The sequence below is a fragment of the Maylandia zebra genome, linkage group LG8 (genome assembly GCF_041146795.1).
Source record: "Maylandia zebra isolate NMK-2024a linkage group LG8, Mzebra_GT3a, whole genome shotgun sequence".
In the NCBI taxonomy this organism is placed as follows: Eukaryota; Metazoa; Chordata; class Actinopteri; order Cichliformes; family Cichlidae; genus Maylandia; species Maylandia zebra.
The window spans coordinates 15597358-15617946 of NC_135174.1; the positions used below are offsets into that span (position 1 = coordinate 15597358).

The following is a 20589-nucleotide window of genomic DNA, read 5'->3' on the forward strand; positions in this document are numbered from 1 at the left end:
TTTTCGACTGTTTCTGCTTCAGTTGAGGCAGTCTGTTCATTTTCAGGGTAATAAATGCTAATTATTAGCTAGCACTGCTGCCCTGCTGGCCAGTGTCTTAAACTAGGTCACAGTTAGCACCATCTGATCACCGTGCTGGTGACGTGTATAACGTTACGATCAATGTTCTCCAGGTGGAAGCGACCAATCACATTTTTGTGGAGGGAGTATGAGCAAGACAGGCTGTATAACACATGGTTGATGCTGAGAAAGAGTCTGTTTTAATGCAGCTTTTAGCTAAAGCTAAAAAAATTCCAACCGACAACTGTTTTATTATTTTCGATTGAAACGAATGTCTGAAAATGTTAGCTCCGCATTCACTTTTGGTTTCACACTGACCTCGGTCTCCATGGCCTCCGTTTGATCCCTTCATCCACGACAAGTGCGACTTCATGTGGACTTTGTCACTCAGCAGTTTGGCGACAGGACAGGACAAGTCATGCTTGAGTACTTTTTTCCTCCCACTTGGAAGTCTTTTTTTTCCATTTTACACAGTTTTACAAACATGGAACATGATGTCAGGGACTTAAACAGATTAATAACATCATCCAAAGCCATCGAATACACTGCAGGAAAATATTTCTATCAGAGCTTTTACACTTGGATTATAAGCTGTTCTGAATCTTGTTATAACAAACCCATTTTCCCCCCACTGTTAATCTCCTTGACTCTTAGTTTGAAGAGTCAAAGCCATCTTATCCATTGATTGTTCTAGGAAAAGGTCGATGTTTGGTGGTGTCTTCTGAAGCCAGCATTTTTTTTCCCTTTTTTACCAGCAGTCTAGAAGTCTACAGATGTTTTAAGGAATGTTTTGTGGATCCCGGGACAGAAATGTAGCATCCACTTTTATATCCAAAACCTCTGAATGGAAGGGCAGGATCAGAATATGTGGGCACGGTGTGGCATCATAAATTTCTCAATAAACTTTGTATTTTTTCCAGACTTGTACTCATCAGTGAACAACTGAATAATTCCTTATACATTCTCCATGTGGGAGAATTTTGCACTTGGATTTCTCAGGTTTTACACTGTAGGGCAGTTGTAGTGACAGTGCTGGAGCCACATTGATATGATGCTCTGCTTTGAGTCCCTCCAAAATGACCAAGATCCTTACTCTGCTCCGAAGAGCCCAAACGCTGTTTGTAAGAAGCTTGTTTTCACAGAAAGATACCGGGTTACAGCTGTGTCTCTTTTGCTGTTTGCTTCTTACACTCTTCTTTATTTAAAGCTTTGTTTACCACTCTTCATCTTCTCCCTCTCCATCCATTCAGGGGTGTGTTTTCACTGGCCATCCAGAATCTGCAAATCGAGTCTCTCGGGTTGCGGTCGCTGCGCAGCGTCAGTGGAGGTTTGGTCTTGATTTACAACAACACACAGCTGTGCTACACCAACTCACTGCCATGGCAGAATCTCCTCCATCCCACCCAGGGTCCGCACCGCATCGTCAGCCACAACCAGGACCCTGCAGTCTGTGGTAAGTAAAGCCACAGACCTTTTAGTCGTGCAGCTGTCTTAAGCTTTTTTTTTTTTTTTTTTTGGTGGTCTAATGCAGTAAAAAAACTACAGGGTGAATCATGCTGCATTGTCTCTATGTTTTCAGAGAAAGAGGGGAATGTTTGTCACCCCCTTTGTAAGGCGGGCTGTTGGGGTCCGGGGCCCAGCCAGTGCGTGTCCTGCCAAACTTTCCAACGTGGCACCGAGTGTGTAGAGCAGTGTGATCTCTATCAGGGGTAAGAAGGTTTGCGTGCGTTTGTAGAGGTGTGGCAAAACTAAATCAATGCGAAAACAACTGATAATGTTCTGTAATTGTTCAGTGTACTATTTGTTTTATTTGTAATAATTCCCAGAACTAGTTCCCCAGTAAATATATCAGAAAAACTAATGATGTTTAGTTTTCAGATTAAAAACGTTTAATTTAACGTGTGCCTTGAAGCAATTTAGGATCTATTATCTGCGATAACGGTGTGTTTGAGTTTGATATGACGTGCATACATGCACATACAAAAGCAAATGCAAGATGGCAGAGCAAATGAGAAAACACACTGGGCTGTATACATGCGCACAAAATGAACCCAGTACAACCATTAGATGGTACATTTGCTTAGTTAGGAATTTACATCTGCTAAGTGCCTGGAAAAAGCAGGCTTAAAGTAAAATGCTCAAACATCTAATTACAGTCTCTTTTAGTAAGACTCAAACAACAGAGGTTATTATTATTATTATTATTATTATTATACACTCCAAATTAAGCTAGTGATTTTGTTATTTACAACGCAACCAAATGCAAAATCATACCCTGCTCTCTTGCCTATTTTGCCTTGAATTGGATCGGATTTAAAAAGTTATCACCACACTATGGCTTTAGTCATCGCGACCATAACCTAACAAGGAAAGTAGAAATGTTATGTGTTTAGTTTCATAGAGTTTCTAAATAAAAAGATTAACAAATCTAACTGATTAAAGACATCATAGCCGTAAATACCTCTGAGGTCACCGTAGTATGGAGTGAGTGGCGTGCCCTATATATTGCTCTATAACATATAAATGCTTTTATCAAATAAAAGCAGTAATACATGGAATATTCGGGAATTCATACATACAATTTCTATCTAGGTGTTAAATGAACATGTTTAATGTTGTTTCTTCAATGTAAAGCAGAACAAAAGTGTAAAAATTTAATTATTTTGAATCTGTGATGGAAATTGTATCCTGGACTGGAAATTTACAGTCCAGCATGATGTGATGTTTGCAGAAAGTTGGCAAAAATTCATACGATACTTCACGATTGTCTATAGAAGAAGAAGAAATGTCGTTGAGCTCATCGGGTTACTTGCAGCTGGCGTCTGTTTCTGAAGTTGTGTCTTCTCAGGATGGTGTCAGATGCTTCAGATAAATGCATTTAATTTAATCCTGGGATGTTACCTTACGTGCATCTTGTGCTTGCTTTGCAGGCCCGTACGTGAATACATAGATGGATCTAAGTGTGTTGCCTGTGATCCACAGTGTCGACCCCTCAATGGCTCAGAGTCCTGCCACGGGCCGGTAAGAAACATAGACCAAAGTGTAATACGGCTAGATAGGATTTCTAACTCCTTAAACCTCCATTTGGAGCTCAAAAGTACTTGTATATGACAGTTTATTTAACCTGGAGATGTATCGTTTGTATGAATAAATACAAGTTTATGAGGTTCTGTTTTCCTTTTTCACTTTTCTCAAGATGCATGTGGCATCACTGCAGGATGCATATTCTCATTGCATAGCTTGTTTTTGATGGTGCATTGTAGAGCTGAGATTACTGAAGCCTTTTTACACAGGGATAATGTTGCTTGCACCTTGCTTGCTTTAAAATAAATTATACTTTAAGCTATTTCTAATTACAAAAGTTCTTAAAGTGGTCTAATTTTAGCTTAAATTGAATCCTTTTAGCTGCTGTGGTGCTGTAAGTAGGATGTCGACGTCACACTGGGCTGTAGAAACTCTGTTATTTTTTTTATGTTAAATAAAAAAAATAAACATTGTTAAATATCGCTCTGTTTGCGTCTCAGGGTGCTCAACATTGCACGGAGTGTCGGAATTTCCAGGACGGCGAGTATTGCGTGGATCGGTGTCCCAGTGGCGTCAAGGGCGATCTGCATACTGTGTGGAAATACAGCAATGCCACGGGACACTGTCTGCCATGCAAGACCAACTGCACGCCACCGTGAGTGACGCCACATTTAAGCCCCAACTCACACACACATACACAAGCACGCAGTGAGACTGACTTCACAGACGGTGCTTTTCTCTTCCAGCTGCACTGTGAAGGATGAACAAGGCTGCCCCATTGATACCAGGACAGGGTGAGCGCACTAAACAACTTATTTCCGTTAGCTTTTCTGGGAGCTGTTACAAATTGAACTTCGATTTTTATGGATGGGCGCAGCGTTAAACTTTCTGTGTCTGTGTAGACCTGGCACGTCCATTGCGGCTGCAGTAGGTGGGGTGGTGCTCTTCATTATCCTGCTGGCTCTGCTGGTCTTTTACTTGAGGAGACAGAAGAAGCTAAAGAGGAAGGAGACAATGAGGAGGATCCTGCAGGAGCACGAGGTGAGGGACGACGTGCCAAATTAAAATGTGTGTTTTGCTCTAGCGTGGAGTCTTTATCTGCTATTTTCCTCCTTCACATGCAGCTGGTGGAGCCTTTGACGCCGAGTGGTGCTTCACCCAATCAAGCTCAGATGCGTATATTGAAAGAGACCGAGCTGAAAAAACTCAGGGTGCTGGGTTCGGGGGCCTTTGGCACTGTTTACAAGGTATGGTCATCATGCACATCCATAACCACGTTATGTGCTGTTTGTTCAGAGGGTGGTGAGCTTTGTTCGAGATGATTTTGATTACTGTTTCAGGGAATTTGGGCTCCTGATGGGGAAAATGTGAAAATCCCAGTGGCGATTAAGGTTTTGCGTGAGAACACCTCACCAAAAGCCAACAAAGAAATCCTCGATGTGAGTATAAGCCAGGCAGAAAACCTTGAGGAGTTACAGTGGACGGAAATGAAGTTCACACGCTCATTACATCTGCTCTCTCTGCTTCCAGGAGGCATATGTGATGGCGGGCGTTGCCAGCCCGTACGTGTGTCGTCTCCTGGGGATTTGTCTCACCTCTACTGTGCAGCTGGTCACTCAGCTGATGCCGTACGGCTGCCTCCTCGACTACGTCAGAGAGAACAAGGACCGCATTGGTTCGCAGTTCCTACTCAACTGGTGTGTCCAGATTGCCAAGGTACAAAAACAGGAAACAAGGTGTTGCATTTCTGTTTTCATGCTTGTACTTGTGTGACCGCTTGCAGTGATATAAGCGGAAGTATATTTTGTTCATTTCTCTCTTATCTTACTTGTCTTTTCATATTTGATGTGGTTCCAGTTTGTTTATTTGTGGACACATGTAGGGTGATGGATCTGTGTGTTGGTGTATGTGTGTGTTGGTGTAGGGGATGAGTTACCTGGAGGAGGTTCGTTTGGTCCACAGAGATTTGGCAGCCCGCAATGTCCTGGTGAAGAACCCGAATCACGTGAAGATCACCGACTTTGGTCTGGCCCGTCTGCTCGATATAGACGAGACGGAGTATCACGCCGATGGAGGGAAGGTGAGATGGAAGCTGTGACTTGCAGAGCATGTTCTCTGCGGGCGTTAAGGATTTTGTTTGTTTAAAAATGCTCTGGAAATCTGTGTTTCCAGGTGCCAATCAAATGGATGGCCTTGGAGTCTATCCTGCACAGGAAGTTTACTCACCAGAGTGATGTATGGAGCTACGGTAGGCATCAACCAGGGCTAGGAATTTTAAATTGATCCTTTTCTTATGAATAAATCATCAGAAAAATCTTATCAAATACATTGAAGTTTAAATGTGAACCAAAATAGATTTGCAAGCAAGTAAAGTAGGATTTTGATTAAAATGTGAATCCAGAAATGATGTTTGCTGTTTGAGCCGAATCATATGGGTGGGACTTGCGTATGCTGAGAGTTGTAAGAAGCATCTCCATTGGCCAGTCTTAGCACTGGTTCATGTAGATGGCTTTTGTTTAACAATCTGTGGTTTTGTAATGGCTTAAAAGGATCCAAATTAGCTGATAGAGGGACATAAAAAAATGCAATTGGCATGAATGCCTGTTCAGACATAAAGTTTTTGCCGTTACTAAGCTAGGTCTTCTCCAAAGATTCTATTCCTTGTTGGCCAGCTAAGGATTTTGCCCACAGACAGTATAAAGCGAAAAAGGCTAGACAATTAATTTTGTCAAGGGGCCACGTGGGTCTGTTGTGTAGCACCCAGTTGGCCCGGCCCTCCACAACAGTACTATTTCTCATGGACCCAGATTCTGGGTTGGAAAAATTAATCCAGTGCAAAGTCCCTTAAACCTGCAGTCTGTCTGAAGGCTATCAGATGGCAATAGCTGGTCACAAAAAGACTTCTGGTCGTGTAGAAGTCTATAGGAAAATGTAAACCGTTTCCTTCTGTTTTATGTTCTTTGTTATCCATTTCAGGTTGCATTCGATAGTCTAGGCTGTGCTAACAAGTTAGTGCTAACTAGTTGGATGAAAGATGAAATGTTTCTCCCACAGAATCAACTTTTTGGGATAGCCTAACTATTGTTTTACATCAAGCTAGTCATCTTAGCATAAGTGTGTAAAGTAGCATCTCTGCCATAAAATCTTCCGCCATGATCAGTGTTGCCAACTTAGCGACTTTGTCGCTATATTTAGCGAGTTTTCAGACCCCATAGCGACTTTTTTTAAAAAGTCGCTAAAAAAAGACGTGAAAGCGCGTATCGCTTTTACTCTCAACAAGCAGCGGGTGCTGTAACGCAGTCAGTTCTTCTTTTACTCTTTTACTCTTATGCTGTTTTGTGGATCACAAGGTTTAAAACTACTTATAAACACACACACAAAGTAAATCCACCAGAGTGCCTATTTCGGGTCACTTTTGCCGATCCAAGCCCGGGTAAAGGAGCAGGGTTGGAATTGTGACATAAAAAAAAACAATAATTGCTAAAAGAAATGTAATTTGTAGTTCTAAATAAACTCTAAATGCATTTAGGACGTTTTTTACTCACTTTATGTCTCTTCCACGATGTTATTTCTCTCTCCAACAACATAGGTTACAATTAGATTAGCATGACCAATTATGCAAATTAGGCGATGACGTCATTTAGCGCCTTCTAGCGACTTTTAGGACAGCCAATAGCGATTTTCCTTACTGAGGAGTTGGCAACACTGGCCATGATCCAGATACCTCAGTACTCGAATGCAGGAACTTTGAGAATGACATCACTCTTGAGTTGGCGCATTCCAGGAAAAGAGAGGAAAAACAGGACTTTTTTGGTTCTTAGCAAAGATAGAGCTGTTCAGGTATCACTAGCAATACAACATAATGCTGTTTTCTTGTAAATAAAAAATCTTACTGTCTTCAAAGTTTTTAAACAGCTAGTTAGCACAGCCTAGAGTTATCCGTCCTAATTTCTGTTTTGTATCAAACTAGTTAGCTTAGCCATGTGTGTTGTAAGGTAGCATTTTTTCCCTATATGAAACACGAAAAAAAAGAATCTAATAACACTAGCATTAACAATAAACTCGTCTCACATTTACATACAGGTAGTTATTACCAGAGGTGTGGACTCGAGTCACATGACTTGGACTCGAGTCAGACTCGAGTCATTAATTTTATGACTTTAGACTTGACTTGAAAAAATGTTCTAAGACTTGTGACTTGACTTGGACTTTTACACCAATGACTTGGGACTTGAATTGGACTTGAACCGGTTTACTTGAAAAGACTTGATATTTCACCCCAAATATAAAATTTAACATGCATATTATATAGAGATTGAAAATGTGACGTCATTCACGGGTAGAACCGCAAAGGATTCTGGGAACTCGTGGCAAGCGGTACTAGCGCACGCAGGCTTTCAATTAAAATCAGTTAAACAGCGATAAAAAGAAACACAAAAATGTCAAGAAGCTGTTGTATTATTAACTGCAATAGCCGGTCGCATGACAGCCACGGGAAGCCGACGGGTAAAGAGATCGGTTGTTATCGGATTACGTCGTTGAAGAGAAATTGTTCGAGCCATGTTTCCGAAGTAACAAAGACGCGACTGGATTGCAGCCATTCAAAGACCAAATATAACGTCCCAGAACACTCCAGCTCACAGGTTAGTCTGCTCCAAGCATTTACACGAAGGTCAGTGTTTTTTAGTAGTTAATACGTCATTTTCATAACATAATTAGTGATATAGGTTACAAGCAAGTCTGGCGCTGAACAGAAATTGTCGCGCTATGCTCCTTTATTTATTGTGCATAAATAGTGAATTGTCCTGACACAATATTGCGTTTCGCTTCTGTTATTATGGTACATTGACAAAAACATATACTTTTATTCACAGGATAAAACAGGTTTTTTGTATCACTAATTGCCCAGTGCGATTACAGACTGCGGTAAAGTGAGCCGTCATTTGTGAGCCGCGGTCAAGCCAGCCGCCTCCTATCCGCGCGGTGATTACAGCATACAATATTGTTGTCACTGCTACATTTCTGTAACGCTACCAGAAATTATTTCCACTACTAATTAATTACCGTTGAGCTCAAAGGTCCTATTAATAAACGGTTAAGGAATGTGTATTTATGACGACAATTTGTGAGACTGGTAAACTTATGATACGTACGATGGTCTTTCGTTCTACACGGTGCATTTCAAGGTCCTGCACCCATCCGTCGGTAAACTGTACCTGGGCTTGTTGCAGTGACCTGAAGTTACTAAACTTCATGAGTGTATGCACTCACTCCAAGAAGCGTATAATTATAAATATGCATATAAATATGCTACGATGAGATAGCTGACTTCATCTAACTAGCAAATGTTGTCCAGGCTACGTTGGTGATACAGTTTTTTTTTCATATGTATGATATTTTTGTCATGCGATTTTAAAGCCAGTCCTACAACCGCATCCAAGAATAACATGCAGCTTATCTCAGAACTGTCGGTGAAAATTATTCTTGGAGCTAGGTTTAATTGAGCTGCATTTTAAAGAGGTGCAATTTCACAATTTGTGTATATTTTCTAAGTTCACTATTTTGTCATGTGTTGAGAAAAACACAGATTTTAAAATTACATGGTCTAATATTTACATTTAGCATATAACTGCAACATTATTTTTTCGTTTTGTTTTTTTTAAAGACTCGAAAGGACTTGAAATTCAAAGTTTCAGACTTGTGACTTGACTCGGACTTTTACACCAGTGACTTGAGACTCGACTCTGACTTGCCTGACATTACTTGAGACTTGACTTGAGACTTGAGGATAAAGACTTGAGACTTACTTGAGACTTGCAAAACAATGACTTGGTCCCACCTCTGGTTATTACAGTCTAATGCTAAGTAGCGCTAAATAGCCTAACTTCCATTTTAAATTGAGCTAAATACATTAGCATAAAGGAGTGGGAAATTTGTAGAGTAGCATTTTGCTACATGCTACATTAAATAAAAATAAAAACACGCCTTGACATAACTGCTGTTATGATTTGGCTCTATATAAATAAAACTGAATTGATCTTCGTCGTGCTTTATTGTGGCTTGTCGGTGGTGTGAAAAGTACACTCACTGGCTAACAAGGTGTCAATCACAACAGTTAGATCTACCCTGAAATTCTCATCAAAGGGTATGATGCATGATGTCACAGTATCTTATTTGCATAAATCCAGTTGAGACTGGCCAAGAGAGGTTCTTGTATGATTGAGTGTTGGTCTCACCCATAGACTAAGCTTAACAGCAATCCAAAGTGTTTAACTTAAATTTTAACCATAAATATATTTCTTAAAACATTTAGAGTTCAGTGTTTCCATAGTTTTTCTTGAATGCATAATGGTTTTAAAACTAACTTCATTCACAGATAACTTGGTTTAAATCCTTATAGGTGATTTGTATTTTAGAGTAAATGTTGCGTTGTTGTTATTTAATTGCAGGGGTAACTGTCTGGGAGCTGATGACGTTTGGCTCTAAGCCCTACGACACGATTCCAGCAAGAGATATCCCAGAGGTTTTAGAGGGGGGCGAGCGGCTTCCCCAACCCCTTATCTGCACCATTGATGTCTACATGATCATGGTCAAATGTCAGTACCTCTCACTGCAGCAGTGATTTTTGCATTTTGTCTATGTTGTGATGTTGCCAAGATTTAAGCATTTAATGTATTTCCTGGTTAAAAACTGCAAATGAATCTGACTTTTATACACGTTGTAGTTTATTTCCCCGTCTGTCAAAGGATTTAATGTTGTTGAAGTGTTCAGTTAACCATTGTTTGGTTGGCAGGTTGGATGATTGATCCTGAGAGCAGGCCGAGATTCAAAGGCCTGGTCAATGATTTTAGTGCCATGGCTAGAGATCCTACTCGCTATGTAGTTATTCAGGTATGTAAATGTTTTACTCATGCTGTTAATGTTTTACTGTGTGTGTGTGTGTGTGTGTGTGTGTGAGAGAGAGCGGGACTGATAGTTATTGTGTCCATACTATAAAATTATTTATCTAAAACTGCTACTTTTTAGATGTGGTTACCTTTTAAAGAGTGACACTTTTAATTCCATCCAAATAAATAAAGATGTACATTCCTAGAATGTTTTGGGTTTTTTATCCTATGTTGTTCTTTCATCGTCTTTCAGAATGATGAAGAGATGAGCAAGTGCAGCCCAGTGGACAGTGAGTTTTACAGGATGCTTCTGAGGGAAGATGAAAATATTGGGGAAATGATCCTGGATCCTGAGGAGTACCTGGTGCCAAATACAAGGAAAGGGGACGAGCCCCAGGCCAATGGACTATCCAGACACCAGTCATACAGGGTCAGTGGGGTGGGAGGGGGGTGGGTAATTTTGTCTTTGTCTATTTTATATAACTATATGTATCTATATCTATCATACATAGATAGATATATGTTCTTTTTGATTGGTCCATTTGCTGGCTTTAATCACAGACAGACAGAATTTACCTGTTATGTGATGACAGTTGTACATGTTGGCCCTTACATCTCAAGTTTTACTTGATAGATCCCCTTCCACTGAGCACTATTTGGCAAGCTGTGGCATTAAATTTCCGTATTTCTATTAAATCTCAAATTTCACCAGCGCTATAACGTGTTACAGTAAATTTTCTGCATGTCAGAATGAGAAAACTATGCACGTTGATGACTTTTTCTGCTTTCTGGCAAAGCTCCATCTGCAGTGTGTCAGTTGCAGACTTTCGAGTTAATCGAGTTAATAAATATCTGAAATTGACTCTGCTCGATTATGTGCTCTGCAGCAACGTGTACCGCAGGTTCCAAATTGTGATTAATGTAGCGAACGACTTTAAGGGTAGGTGTCCTATATTCATGCAGCATTGTGGCTGCTTCTCTGTTGCTTGTAACATTATACAAAGACGCCCTTTATAGCTACGGTTTCTAGCTATTAAAATTAGAAACTGTAACTCGCTATTAAAAATAATTTAGCAGAGGCAGGGACACACAGATCAGAGGGTGGGGAATCCCCACCCCCAGATCAGATCAGTCTAAGATAATTTTCCTAATTTATTCTGGAGTGACAGATGAGAAGTTTTTAAGAGAGTGTCCATCATTCAGCATGTGTGACATAAGAATTAAGAGTCCTGCTTTAATGTCTGTGTTTGAAATAACTCATGAATTGTCTGTTTAATAAATGATGAAACCGATATGAACATATATTTGAAGATTTATATATATTATATGAGCAGTAAGTACCTGATACTGTGTGAGAGTGCGACTTTTTCTGTTAACATGCTGTCATGTCGTACATTCCCAATATCTTAAAGGGTGGTTGTTTTTCTTTCCAGCAGAGCAGAGATCATAGCTTAGATATGGACCCTTCCAACACTGCTGGGCCTCGGAACCTTCACTCCTCCCTGACTGGAATCAGCCACGCCCAGTACCCAACCTTAACAATGGGAGCGAGCGCCTCTAACAGTGTGTGGCCTCAGTATCCAATGCTGGCTCGCAGCACCTCAGCTGGAGGTCAGTCTGACTCTGTCTTCCTGGATGCACCTACAGACAGCCACTCCTTGGCACCAGCCAGCCCCGGACGCTACAGCAAAGACCCCACTTTCCCCAACGGGAGCAAGGATGACCTAGAAACTGATGGGTGGAATGGTTTTCCCCATCCTTATCTTCACCACTCACTACCCCGGCGGAGTCACGCCATTCAAAATCATCCCCTGCCAGGTGAGTCGTGGTCTTCATAAAGAAGGAAATGTCCGTAACTCTGATTATGTTCTGACTTTTCTTCTTCTATTCACCTTCTCAGAGTACGTCAACCAAGAAATTCAGGATCTCAGGCCAGGGTTCCCTGAGCGGCCCAGCACACTGCCTCGAAAATCCAGAATAGACCGCCGGCTTCCTAACGGCTTAAGTTCAGGTCACAGTGTGGAAAACCCAGGGTATTTGATCCCAGTGAACTCCACCTCTCCGGCCTTTGACAACCCATACTATCTGGACCTCGGGCCCAAGGTGATTCCCGGGGCTGTGGCGGGGGACGGCCCAGCAGGACTGGAAAGCAACGGAGGAGTAACCAGACATATGAACGGTTTTGTGACACCGACTGCAGAAAATCCAGAATACTTAGGATTAGCAGACACTTGGAGTGGGCATACTTGAGGATAGGGATGGTGAGACTATAAAGGAGACACAGACGGAGTCTCACTGAGGGAAACTGGAGAGTGGGAAGATGAACATTTACATAGCAAAAATAAGGGGAGCTGCGAACGTGCAACTGGAATCTTCTCACTCTGTCTGGAGAAGCAGCGGCATCCGAACTGATCGAGGTTGTCCCTAAATGCCACGTTATTAGTACCCAGTTGTAACACGCATGGACTCAACACAGTGTAGCATTCAAGTGGTGCCTGTGGCACCATTTGTATTCATGTCTTCCTCTAAACAATCTGTGACTGTTAACTGCCAAAAAGAAGTTTTTTCTTCTTTTGTAAATAACACCATAAACAAAAGAGTTCAAGAAGGTTATCATGATTGTTTTTATGGTCATCTTCTTTTAAGTTGTTTAATATCTGTAGATTTTCCACTATATGTGAAGCTTTTTTATTTTTGTGCATTTCCTTCAGTTCCCTGTGGATATGCTACTGAGTGCAGCTGAACAGTGAAGAGAGATGTATAACACTTTTCACAAAGTGAGCCGTGATGTGCGTTGAAGATGATGCTTAGTATTCTGGTCAGTTTCTCGCAGACCTGACGGGGGTCTCCAGCACTCTCAAAGCCATTTTGTTTTGGACAGAGAAGGCCCTGCAGCCCATCTGGCCTGTAGACATGCTCCCTGAAAGAAAGGCATCCTGTATGGAGAAGACAGAGGCATTGTGCCGCACTGATGTATGTGGTTGTTGGTGACCGTGGCTGTAGCTACTTTGTGGTACGAGTCATCAGCTATTGAGGTACGAGGAGACATTTTTAAGCTGCAGAAATGTCTAAAAAAATGGGAATAAGTGGTTAACTGTTCAGGGATTTTAGTTTTTCTGAGAAATATGGAGAACTACTGACTTTGAAGTCATAAAAAGAACACACTGTGTACATGTCAGACAACTCTGTGTGCACCTGCCAAGCGCAGTAAGCTTTAGAGATTTTAGTGGCTTTTCACTGTGCAAGAAAGCTATCAGTAAATATCCCACAAGAAGTGAAGAATCTGCATAACATATAGACATAGCCTGTGTGTGCGTGCGTGCGTGCGTGCGTGCGTACAAGCAATCCACTAGACCCTGGAGTGGATTCTGTGGAGGCGTTGCTTTTGAATAATCAATGCATGGCTCAAATTCCACTCACTGAGAGCTCACTGACATCCCAGTTAATAATAAGCAAGATTTTTTTTTTTCTTCATGTTAACTGGTGTTGGGTTGAGGAGGCAGGGGTGGGGTGTCAAACTGAGTCAATGGAGTCATTGTCTGACCCTCGTGTCTTCGTCCGAAAGTCATCGCTCTCCGAACTCGCGCACCCAGAGCGGCGACGTTTGAAAGGAAAGGAGTTGTTGTGGTTCACTGAGGCTTGTAATCCTGGAGCGGTCTTGAAACAAGCAGGCGAGGTCTCTCTCTCTTTTTTTTTTTTTTTTTTTTTTTTTTCCTTCCTTCTCTGCCTAGCATACTAAACCAAACCGCATCCACCTTACAACTACTACTGAGTTTGAGGCTCTTTTCACGTGTATAAACTGTCCACATAATGGCTGGAGCAGGACATCAGTGAGACTTTGTTCTGAAATGAGCACTGCCCCCTCATTCATGTCAGTTTTACTCTGAAAGTCTTTGCGGTTCTTGTTTTTTGTCTTTTATTTTGACGTTCTCATACGGGTTGTGAAGAGTTTTGTTCCAGAATAAGATCTCTATTAAATATTACGCCTGATTTTTAAACTACAGTTTCTTACACACACAAAAATGTATATACTGGATTTGTTTTAAACCCCTTAGCTATCATATTACACTAACCTGATTTAGAATTAAAGTTTTGAGTGAGGTTTTTTATTTTTTTGTGGATATACAGTGTGGTGTTTTGGAATGAAAACCTTCATAGGTGTCATTGCGGTCATGTGGAAACCTCATATCTCCACTGAAAGATCTGATTAAGGTTTATTAGGAGCGTTGGTCCTGTTGTATTTTTGTTAACCTAAACACTGATGTATACATTTGTATACAGTTCAGATTTTTAAGGAGGGCTGGAGTCTACCCCAGCTGCTGTGGAGATGGGATTGTAACCCGTGGATTGAACTCGTTCAGATCCACTGCCTGTGATAAGACTGGTGACAGGTCCAGGGTGTACCCCGCTACAACAGTCAGGATAGGCTGCAGGCCCGACCACTACCAGAATTCCATAACCAGAAGAAAATTAATGGACTTTCTGGAAGATTTGGAAAGAGTTTGTGTTTATTTTAGATATTAAAACAAAAATCCTATAAAAGCAGGAGAATATGTTTTTGTTTGTTTGTTTTTTACCAAGCCGTAAGATGTGATAGCACCGCTCACAGATGTTCCTTCCTTGTTTATGAATGTATTATTTATCTGGTTGCCGTTAAACCACAATGATGGCACTCATAAATAATGAACTGTATCTGGATGACTCCGACTGCAGAATCTCTCAGATGACGAGGTGAATGTCGAAACACAAAGCTTTTAGTCATAGTTGCTTTTCTGATTGGAAAAAGCTAAACCTACAGCACCAAATGGCAACAGCAGTTGCCTCAAACTTTGGTAAAGACTCAACAACAATACAGAGAAAACCCTAAAAATCAGACAAACCCCTATGAGCAAGTATTTGGTGACAGTGGGGAGGAAAAACTCCCTTTTAACAGGAAGAAAAGGCACAAAAGAAAATTTAGGCCTCTGCCTGTTTTTTATAGTTGTGTTAAACATCAACTCAAAGCCTGTTGATAAGTGTCCAGTGCAGCTGAAGCAAGAACCTGCACGTTTCATTGACAGGTTAACCAGAAAGGAAGGAACAGCTAACTAACCAGAGTGTGCTGAAGGTTTTGTAAAATTAAATATCTGTATCAAAATACATTTGGAGAGAAATATATCTTTTGTATTTGCATTTAAGCAGATTTATCTTTCTGTTGGTCAGTAAATCAGTGGTAGCTAATTTGAATACATTGATGCTCTGCTGTGGGCAAGGAGCAGAGCAAAGTTATTTCAAGAAGAAATGGTCATTTTTTTATATGTAAATGTTTGCGTAAGGCGAAACAATAAAACATTTAGAGTGAAAAACGAGTCTCCTCCGTATCCAGTTTATTTATGGACCCACATTGAGCTGTGCAATCTGAACCAACATGTCAGGGGATCGAGAGTTAATAAGGGTGAAAAATGTCATTCAAACCCTTTTGTTGAAACATTGAATGCATTAAATTTGTCTATCAGATCTAGAAATACTGAATGTTATTCACACGAGCTGTTCCTGCCACCTGGTGGTGGGGAGTGGAGCTGCTTTTGAGTCCCACGGGGACAGGGTTTAATTTTGACAAATCAGAGCATTAAAAACTGAATAATTAATGTAAATTTGAGCTGTCTAAAGCAAACGTGGCATACTGGACCTGAGGTCTGCATTTTGGACTTTTACTGGTGAGCTTACGACCAAAACTAAAACAGGATGGTAAGTTAAGATGTTTATGCATGAGATATAGTGCAGTTACTTATGAGCTAATGACCATCACCTGGCAAAATGCAAAAACATTTATATTAAATGTTTCTTTAGTGACTTTCCTTTTTCCTGGTTATGTTGAGGAAATGGAAGCATTTTGTTCACACTTTATGGCCTTCAGGAAACTTTGCATATGTTGTGGCAAAGAAAAAACAAGGCTGTTACACACTAAAGTCTACCCTGACTGTCTGGTCTATACATATGTAATTCTTCCATTTTTATTTGATTTATTTAAAAGTTTCTTGATACTAACTTTTCCTAGATTCTTAGAGCAATCTCGGAAATTGGTGAAAGCTCATTTGGCACACTGGTGATACTGACTGTAAGCTAGTTTTTGGTTCTCGTGCATCACAGTGTGCTAAGTAGGGTTTGACCTTTGACCTGGAGAGGGATCGATTCTTTGTTGGAGCTGAAGCTTACAGCCCTCTTAACCTTGCTGCACCACGGGGGACTATCATCCATCAGATGTTATCGGTGGTATGTCAGAAGGTACCTCACTGCTCTTTTCTTTTGTGAAAAGGCAAACCCGAGTGGGCACTGTAGATGGAGCTTCTTGCCTTCTCCTTCCTCTTGCATTATGTTCTGAGGGTTCCCTAGTCGCAAGTCCTCTGACTCTGACTAGGAAACCCTTAAGATCTGCATAGAGGAGGACAATGGCTGCGCTCTTCTCCACTTAAGATTTCTTCCATTGTTTTCTCAGCTACCATCTTTTCTTCATAGTATGTTCAATTTCTCGTGTCTTCTGGACTCGAGTAGCATCAGTGTTTCCTTATCCTAACCCTAACCTTCCTTCTCAGCTGTTTTGTTCCCAATCTTTCTGCTCCATAGTAATAGATCGGATCACCCGTTTTCTCTAGTTTATTCTCCAGCTCCTATTTTGGATTCAGGAGACAGACACCTTCTCTACTTTTAAGATTAGGCTTAAAATTTTCCTTTGTTCACACACCGAGAGTTTGGATCAGGTGTGTCCTAATCCCAGATCTTACTATATTTTTTTGGACTTGACATTCATAGTTTTGTTTGCTCAAGAAGTTTGAAGATCAACAACCTTTAGTTGTTGTTATAATTCAGTCTATAATTTACCCTCTTGTAACTTTGCTTCTACTCTGTAGTGTTAAATTAATACAGTACTATATTACCTGTGAACATAATCCAAGAAGTTAATCATTTCTCAGCACAAAGAAACTGGGAAGACGGTCAAGTAATATATAAACCCTAGAAGCATTGTTTTGGCTCAAAGGTAAAAGGGTTTAATGGCAGTAGTTTTATTCTCGTTGTTAAATACATAAAAATAATTTAACCTTATAAGTATAATCAGGAAGCTCTATCTAAAATGTATCATTGAGGTAGAAAGTTAAACGGCTTCATGGTCCAACCACTTTCTGCAGGTCTTCTACCAACAGGAATCATTAAACATGGAGAAAGTACAGTCTTTTAAAGAGAGATGTAAACATATAAAAACCTCACTGCTTTTTAAAAATAATATATTATTTCTTGTTAGATTGCCTGCTTATGTTGTACATTTGTTCTTTGTGAAAATGCTTTTAATGCTTTTATTGTGTATCAGCTTTGACTCGTTCACAGAATTATGTTTTAATCTGCTACATCTTTTCTAACTTTGATCACTCGAGAAAAGTTGATTAAGTTTGACCGACATGAGCTGTGACACTGGCACACAACGGCAAAAGTCACTGTATCCATGGACGAATAATGAAGAATAGTTATTTAAAGTAGTCTCCTAGGTAGGTCACACCCCTGACTTCTGACCTTTAACTATACCATGTGAAAGAAAGCTTTTTTTTTTTTTTTAAAGGTAACCAGAGCATTTACTCTTGTTGCTGGTTAATAAATAGAAAACTCGTTCCTCTAATAACTGTTAAATCTGCAGGATCTAAGATCAGATGATTAGTCACTTAAAAAAATAATAAATCAGTCCATGCCAAGCTTGAAAAATGATCCTCGCTGTCACTTGCATATTCAAATAAGCATTTTCATAGGAGAAACAAATTATGTGCATCTACACAAAATCATTCCCAATAATAAGAACGCATCGTGAAGGTAAGATGACTTTGAAACTGGAAAAGCAAGCGTCTTCAGATTTTTGTTTCCTCGGGAGAATCTCATTCATTTCTGTTTCATTTCAGGCGCAGACGATCAGTGAGAACCTCTTACTGCTTCAAAATGCTCTCTCAGAATCTAACCTTCAACTCCAGCGAGCCTTTGGAGAGCAAGTGGGGACACTGTGTAGACGTAACACCAGGTATTATAGTCTGGGTGTTTTTCAGCGCTCTCTTCTCTCTGGTTGGATTTCCTGCATGTGCTGCTGTTCTCTGGGAGCTGTTTCAGAGACACAGAGCTGGAACCTCGATCACCCCTAATGATGTTTTCATGATCAACCTCACAGTCATGGACCTGGTCTTCCTATTTTTTGTCCCACTTGGCCTGACTAACTTCCTCCTCTGGCACATCATGTCTTTCCAGAGCTTCATCAGTTTTCTCTATGCTCTAAACCTGGCTGGACGACCTCTTCTAACAGCATGCATCTGTCTGGACTGCTACATGGCTGTGTTCCATCCCATCGCCTACAGCACAAAGAAGAGTCTGACTCCCCGGGTCCTTATGGCTGCTGCTGCGTGGACTGCTACGATGGTTCAAGGGTCCATGTCCATAGTTGATCAAGAGCTAAACCACAGTGCATGGGCCACGTTTGTGTACCTCATTGCGCTCCCCATAATTGTAATCTGTGATGCTTCCATCCTCTGGACCCTGAAGAAGTCCTATCGCAGCGGGGGACACCTCCACCCCAGGAAGAAGAAGGCTCTCCAGATCATCACCAACAGCATGGTCATGACCATCACCTCATATTTCCCCCCAGTGCTGCTGTACGTCTTTGGGCATCTCATTGTCAGAGATGACAACGAATACGAGTGCGTCTTAACAATACCTGTCTTGATCATCCCGACAGCAGGAAGTGCAATCATGCCTTTGCTGTATTTGGGCAATCTGGGGAGGTTGAATAATATTTGCTGCTAGGAAGGATTTGCATATATAAAGGTGTAGTACAGGTCTGGCATGATAAAAGCAGAACAGATTTTATTTTTAATCATTTTAAAATTATTAAAGCAGAAAATAATGGATTAAAAATAGAAGTTGCTGCAAAAATGGCAGAAGAATGAAGCAGAATAGTAATTCAGCAGATAATATATAATATGAAATATAATTTTATGCATTTGCAGTTGATTGCACAGACATTAAAAATAACTTGAGTTGTTCCATCTTAGTGCACTCAATGCATGTATCATCCAGACTGTTTCAAAAGAACGAGAAAAGTTACTCCTCTCCACTGCTCACAGATGTAAAACACATATATCACATATAGCTTTTGATGCCTCTTGTTAATTTTAAATTATTACTTTTCACATTGTTACAACTATATTCCATTTTTTAAAATAAATATCTATGTATGATTATATATAAACATATGGATGTACTTTGTTGTGAACTGGAGAAATGCACCTTTGGTTTCGCTCGTATATTTGAATAATGCAAATATATACAATTTTCACATTACTTAACATGTTATTGTTTCCTACGACTTCTGCACTGAGTTATGAAAACGATGTTTGCTTATACCTGCATGCCTGTGTGAAGATGAGTGTCATGAAAGATGACCTGCCTGCCTTCAACATTTACATTTGTAACGTGATCATTCACCCGATGAAGCCCATGTAAATCAATCATGGAAAATAAGTTCTTGATTTCCCAAAGTTTTCCAGTCTATGGGCTTGTAAATGGGAGCAGGACCTTTTTTCATACCTCTTTATTGGACTTTTTCATTCAATTTATCAGATTAAAATCTCAGTCTGAGATTCTAGAGTTTGTTTTTCTCTGATAGTATCTGTATCTAAAAGCTAATAAAGGTTTTATGTCACCAGATTCTCTGCCGTTTTACCACCTACGACTTTGTTCTAAAGTCTTGGGTTATTATTATTATTATTATTATTATTATTATTATTATTATTATTATTATTATTATTCTAATTAACAATGAATAGAGTATATGTGCAGTGTATTAATGGAAACAACATTCAATTAAAAGTTCAGGTTCCCAAAATGTCACTATGTAAAATGTTGTTTAAGATCAGAATGCGATCATTTACAAATCTCATTAAACTCAATTGTATCCACAATGGAACATATGAAACATTTCAGATCTTTAACTGAGAAAATACATTGTTAGAATATCTTTTTAAAAAAGCTGGAGAAACATTTTTGAAATTATTTGGTTAACTGGTAACAGGTTGGTAACATGACTGGGTTTAAAAAAGAGCATCTCAGCGAGGCAGAGCTTCTTAAAGCAAAGATGAGTAGTGGTTTGCTAGTCTACTTAAAACTATCTCTACACATTGTGGAACAAATTTGGAATAATGTCACTGGATGTAAAAGTGTGAAACTTTAATTTCTTATTAGTCACATGAGGTAATATCATCAAAAGAATCTGAGAATCTGGAGAAATCTCTGTGCGCAAAGGACAAAGCCAAAACTCTATATTAGATCTTTGACCCTGGCAGCTGCATTAAAAACAGGCTTGATTCTGTCATTGAAATCACAGCATGGGCTCAGCAACACTTCCAGAAATCACTGGCTGTGAATACGGTTCACTGTGTTATCAGCAAGTGGAGGTTAAAGCTCTGTCATGCAAAGCAAAAGCCACATGTGAACACGATCCAGAAACCCAGCTGTCGTCTCTGAGACAAAGCTCGTTTAAAATGGATTGACACAAAGTGGAAAACTTTTCTGTGCTCACACGAAGAGTGTCTGTCTTGCTTTTAGTGCTTTCAAT

The 20589-nt window shown here is 40.2% G+C and overlaps 2 protein-coding genes across 3 annotated transcripts in view; both read left to right on the plus strand.

Annotated features, from left to right (window-relative positions):
• erbb2 (erb-b2 receptor tyrosine kinase 2) overlaps positions 1 to 15319 on the plus strand; it is a 33610-nt gene extending 18291 nt beyond the window's left edge. The window contains exons 12-27 of one of the 2 annotated variants that reach the window (XM_004574981.3): positions 1311 to 1513; positions 1640 to 1769; positions 2991 to 3081; positions 3585 to 3739; positions 3831 to 3878; positions 3987 to 4125; positions 4209 to 4331; positions 4425 to 4523; positions 4615 to 4800; positions 5009 to 5164; positions 5257 to 5332; positions 9534 to 9680; positions 9878 to 9975; positions 10225 to 10401; positions 11405 to 11789; positions 11872 to 15319. In XM_004574981.3, the coding sequence (XP_004575038.1) occupies positions 1311 to 1513; positions 1640 to 1769; positions 2991 to 3081; positions 3585 to 3739; positions 3831 to 3878; positions 3987 to 4125; positions 4209 to 4331; positions 4425 to 4523; positions 4615 to 4800; positions 5009 to 5164; positions 5257 to 5332; positions 9534 to 9680; positions 9878 to 9975; positions 10225 to 10401; positions 11405 to 11789; positions 11872 to 12221 (2563 nt within the window). In that variant the 3' untranslated portion in view covers positions 12222 to 15319. The remainder of the gene's footprint in view (positions 1 to 1310; positions 1514 to 1639; positions 1770 to 2990; positions 3082 to 3584; positions 3740 to 3830; positions 3879 to 3986; positions 4126 to 4208; positions 4332 to 4424; positions 4524 to 4614; positions 4801 to 5008; positions 5165 to 5256; positions 5333 to 9533; positions 9681 to 9877; positions 9976 to 10224; positions 10402 to 11404; positions 11790 to 11871) is intronic. The other variant, XM_004574982.3, reaches the window with a different exon arrangement.
• Positions 15320 to 17927: 2608 nt separating this feature from the next.
• On the plus strand, positions 17928 to 18779 carry LOC105940525 (P2Y purinoceptor 3-like). The gene has a single exon (XM_012915969.2). It carries the CDS (start codon positions 17928 to 17930, stop codon positions 18777 to 18779), a length of 852 nt encoding a protein of 283 aa, XP_012771423.1.
• Positions 18780 to 20589: the final 1810 nt, after the last annotated feature.

Bases quoted from the DNA above. Each gene is read 5' to 3' on its own strand.
- LOC105940525 (XM_012915969.2), top strand. From the start codon at position 17,928: ATGCTCTCTCAGAATCTAACCTTCAACTCCAGCGAGCCTTTGGAGAGC.